Below are 4710 nucleotides of genomic sequence, written 5' to 3' on the forward strand. Positions count from 1 at the left end.
TAACACATCATGGCAACAACAAATGATAGGGTGTGTGTTATATTAGGTTCTACTAGGAAATTTGGATTTCCAAAATCCCGGGAATCAAAACAGCAAAAATAATGCCCAAAACACAAAAAAATGAAAAATGTAACTTTAATCATATTTTGCAGGAGGCAAGTCCCCTTTGCATCCCTGATGTGGGGGGTGAGCTCCCCACACACCCCAAACTTACATATATCAACTCCAAAGAAAGGAGAAATTTACCAAAAAAAGTGAATCATTGACAGTGTACAAATTGAAACTGCATGCCAGCAATGATTTCTTACAGAAAACAGAGACTGAGATTATGTTAATCAATGTTTTTTTCTTCAGTACAATGACACTTGAGAAATTTCACTTCAGTCATCTATAGAGGAGGCATAATGCTAAGATGCCATCAGAGGTAGCATTTCTGGATAAGTAGTTGAAGGATGCAGGCACAACACAGCCAACAGCCAAAACTGTGACCTTATCATACCACAATTTGCATCTTGGAGTGCATTACTGAACACCTTTAACAGGATTTACTTCAATATGTCGAACTGCCAGAATACTGAAGCCCATTTTGTCGATGCTGAAAATATCAAACCTCACTTCATCGAAGCACCACAACTGCGAATATCTTCCCAGGGTAAGTAACCACTTACCCAAAAGGAAAGAAAACTCAAATCGCTCCATCCCTAACTAAATATACCAATTCCGAGATTGCACTACAGTTGGGAAAAGGGCAAAGTTCACTATCTCGCACAACAGGTTACTTACCCTGGGAAGATCTTTGTAGCTCCAGTGCTTCGATGAAGTGAGATTCGATATTTTCAATGTCAACAAAAAAGGATTCAGTATTACGGCACTTCAACAAAAATAAGGCAGACCCTTTTAATCTTTTATTAAAGTTTTGTAGAACACTAACCATCAATTTTGTAAAACATTATTAAATATTTCACTAAAACTGTTACAAGTCACATAAGTGTGATGTAGCAAAATAAAAGGACTGAGGACTGTCAAACAAATATGCACAACAACAAGACTAATTTTGCCTTCCAGAGCTATAATGTATTCCTAGGGTCAACACACAGCAGCGTATTATTTTATTTATCATGCATTTGAGATGAACTTTAAGGCACACAATGAAGTCTAAATGCGTTATATACAAAAGTATGTAGCTATCACGTAACAAATCACACCCTAGAATGCATGTAAATCAGTCAATAAATCTATTAGCCATGTAGTGTATCCAAGGACAAGCAAGTTTCTGAGATTCCTATGCAATTTATTTTATTTGAACATCAGATACAGCTTCTGTATAAACCACACATTTTTTCTCTTTCTATATTGGCTGGAGTGGATTAAATGCAAAACTAAAGTATTCATGCTGAGTAACAGCAGAAAAATCATCTACAGAACGTGTAATACAGCAGTTACTACACTAGTCAGACAGAATGAAGAACATGTATTTTATTTTTTAAAACACATTTTTGGCTTACTAGCATTAATAGTTTTATTATTATTAATATGAGAAATGTGTGATAACATGCTAAATGAGATAAGGAAATTAATCAGATTATAAAGCATTTAAAAGGCTAAAATAGTGTTAGGTGCCACTCTTTACAAATTACGTATAAATATTTTGTACACTGACACACACGTGTATTTGTTTTAGAGTAAAATTAATTATGATTATTTTACTTTATTGTTTTCAATAAATTTCACCCCTGCTTTTCAGTGGTTAAGTGTTGTGGTATCTAACACCTACTAAGTCAGGTAGATGAGACATTGGTTTAAGGTCATCTGACATCTAGAAATTCCATTTAAAATGGGATAATCGTTTACTACTTTTTAAATTTTCTGTTACACTTGGAGGATGTCCTTCACATATACTCAGGTTAGAGGACACTGTAAATATATGCTTTACTAGCAAACATACCTTTCAACTACATGGCACAAGAAATGCCGAAAAATAGTACATAGAATAATTTGTTTTGCACTGATATGCATTATCCAAAGGCTATGAAGTCTGAAACTCAAACGTCTGTCATTATTTAGTGACTTAAATCCTCAATGATTTTTTCAGAAAACTATGAGGCACAGACCAAAAATATAACAAAAAATCTGGGAAGTCTGTGAATATCTGGACAGTTGGGAGATACGACTGGCTGGCACTCTCTGTATGGTTATTTTTACTACCTCCTTGACCTTTAAACAGTACACTGCTCGAGCACACCCCACCACCAAATAAACAAACTGAAAATGCACGTAACTGTGATATAAGAATGCAGCCACGGATTCTGATTTTTCTGAAGTAGGACAAGAAGGACCCAGGATAAACTTGGTTTATCACGCACAAATAAAATGTATTTTGTTCCAAGAAAACTTCCTTCGTATATCATTACGGATACGTATGATATTAACAAATCTAACCTGGTCTGTGCATCTTAATACAGAGAGACATTTTGGGCTCATCGTTAATTCCCTGCAGTACATACATGGTTTAACTGTCTGTTACATCATCTTGTTTGTGAGGCAACGATGTGTCTTATACTGCACATACAGCACTACACAACAGAAAACGGAGCAGTGATATAATACACAGCTATATGACAGTATCAGTTAAATCTAAATAGGTGAACTTTTTTTCTATTACGTACAATAAAATATTAAATAATTATTCATTCAGCTACGCAAAATATCTGCACAATATTTGGCCATTCGCTAAAACTTGTGGTAACTAAATCCTCAAATGAAAAATGTACTTAACAGTAAACTGCCTGCTATCACAAAAATGACTACCCCATAGAAGCCTAACTATTGCTTACCTTCTCCAGGGTCCATGGAATTTTGGCTGGACGTGCCTGGACCTCCGTTTGACCACAGACAGTTGTCAGGTAAAACGCTTGCAGAAAAATGAGAGTAAACATATCCCTGAAGATGCTAAAGGAGCTGTCAGTAAATCTCATCTTGCCTGCCATTTCTTTCACCGCCGCTTTCTCGAGTTTATCACCGTTGGACCACGTGACCCGAGGAAAACCAGGGAGGGGAGAACAATGGGCGGGATTTGGGGATTGGTGACACGGCGCCTCGAGTCATTTCATTCATTACTAGCTGTCATCGCAAGGGTAAATTACTGTTTATGCGTGTTATAAAGAAATTGTGCATCCCTGTCTTTACTTGTTCAGTCATCTAGCCTAGTCATCAGCCTGCATCATAGTGTAGCCCAAGATTTGTCAAACGCCTTTTATTTCCCATGAAGATAGCTTAGTTTATAAATACGTACGTTTTCCAGCGAAACTCATTTTTATCTGCTATTAAAACCCAGTATCATACAGCAGTTCTGCTTTATCCGCATATTTGCCATTTTGGGGGGAGGGTGTCACATATGGAATTGGTCAACCGACTGTACACCTCATGTGTACTTCATTATGAGGGACCTTCCTCATTAAAAAAAAAAAAATTATTAAATTATCACTTAAGCCATAGGCAAACATACATTAACCGAAAAGAAAACAATGTTAACATTTTCCATTTTAAATAAAATATACATATATTTTCTTTGCTACTATCATCAATCTGACGTTACAAAAAATGCTGAATTCCTGCCTTCCCTTAAACCTCACTCCTCCTCCTGAACATTATTATGCATGTGTTGTTCTTTCCATTTAGTTCTATGTAATTTGCTCCTCCTCTTTTCTAAAGATCTCTCAGTTCTTTTATTCCTTCTATAATATTCAAAAGTTCAAATTCAGTCGGTGTAGACTTTGATTTCCATTTTCTTGTAATTGCTGTTTTGGCAGCCAACAGGATTAAACATAATAAGGCTTTAATATTTCTAGCAATTCAAATCCTGCTGTATACCAGCTCCAAAGAATTATTTCGTGACTTGCAGCCATTTGCTCACCCAATATTTCTGATAGAGTACTCTGTAAGGATTTTTTTAAATCTGCCAACTCATTCTTCTTCTTTCGGCTTTTTCCCGGTTAGGGGTCGCCACAGCGGATCACCTTGTCCGCACATTAATTGGCAGTGGAGTTTACGGTCAAGTTGCCAGCCAGGCCCAACCTTCCCTTCCACAGAAGGCCACACCACACACACACACCTAGGCCAATGTAGAGTGTCCAATTCACCTGCAGCATGTCTTTGGGATGGGAGAGAACCGAGAGCACCCCAGAAACCCATGAGGACACAGGAGGCTCTGCAGACTCACTAGGCAAAGGCACCCAGCCGAGAATCAACCAGAGAAGAGTGAGGTGGTGTGAGGTGGCACTAACCACCACACCACCCGGGCACGCCTAAATTCAACTCATTACACTCCCAAAATATATGTTCCCAGTTACCTCTTCCTTCTCCATCACAACTCCAACATTTGCTATCTACTCAAGGAAAAATTCTTTGAATTCTGCTTGGGGTATAAAAATACCTATGCAAACACTTCCAGGCAATGATCCAAAACCTTCCGGACTTGGTTGCATACCTGTGGACTAAATATACGGCTTCCCATTGTTTTCTTGTCATTTGCTTTTCCAGTCTCTCTTCCCAATCTTTTTCTAACCTCCTCTGATTGATTCTTGGAGTTATCATGCATTATTGTATATGCCCAAGTAATTATTGCTTTTTTAACAGCTTTTTCTGTTCTAGATTCAACTAAAAACTCCAGAACAGGTCTTTCACTTAAAATTCACCTATCCTTTTCTCTTT

General features: G+C 37.4%; 1 protein-coding gene across 1 annotated transcript in view; it reads right to left on the reverse strand.

The window, feature by feature from the left end:
* QPCT (glutaminyl-peptide cyclotransferase) overlaps positions 1-3038 on the reverse strand; it is a 1088038-nt gene extending 1085000 nt beyond the window's left edge. Inside the window, exon 1 of the mRNA XM_044063686.1 lies at positions 2835-3038. Within this exon, the coding sequence (XP_043919621.1) occupies positions 2835-2987 (153 nt within the window). The 5' untranslated portion in view covers positions 2988-3038. The remainder of the gene's footprint in view (positions 1-2834) is intronic.
* Between the last annotated feature and the right edge of the window lie 1672 nt (positions 3039-4710).

The sequence above is a fragment of the Protopterus annectens genome, chromosome 1.part0, assembly GCF_019279795.1.
Source record: "Protopterus annectens isolate FY-2018-M chromosome 1.part0, PAN1.0, whole genome shotgun sequence".
In the NCBI taxonomy this organism is placed as follows: Eukaryota; Metazoa; Chordata; order Ceratodontiformes; family Protopteridae; genus Protopterus; species Protopterus annectens.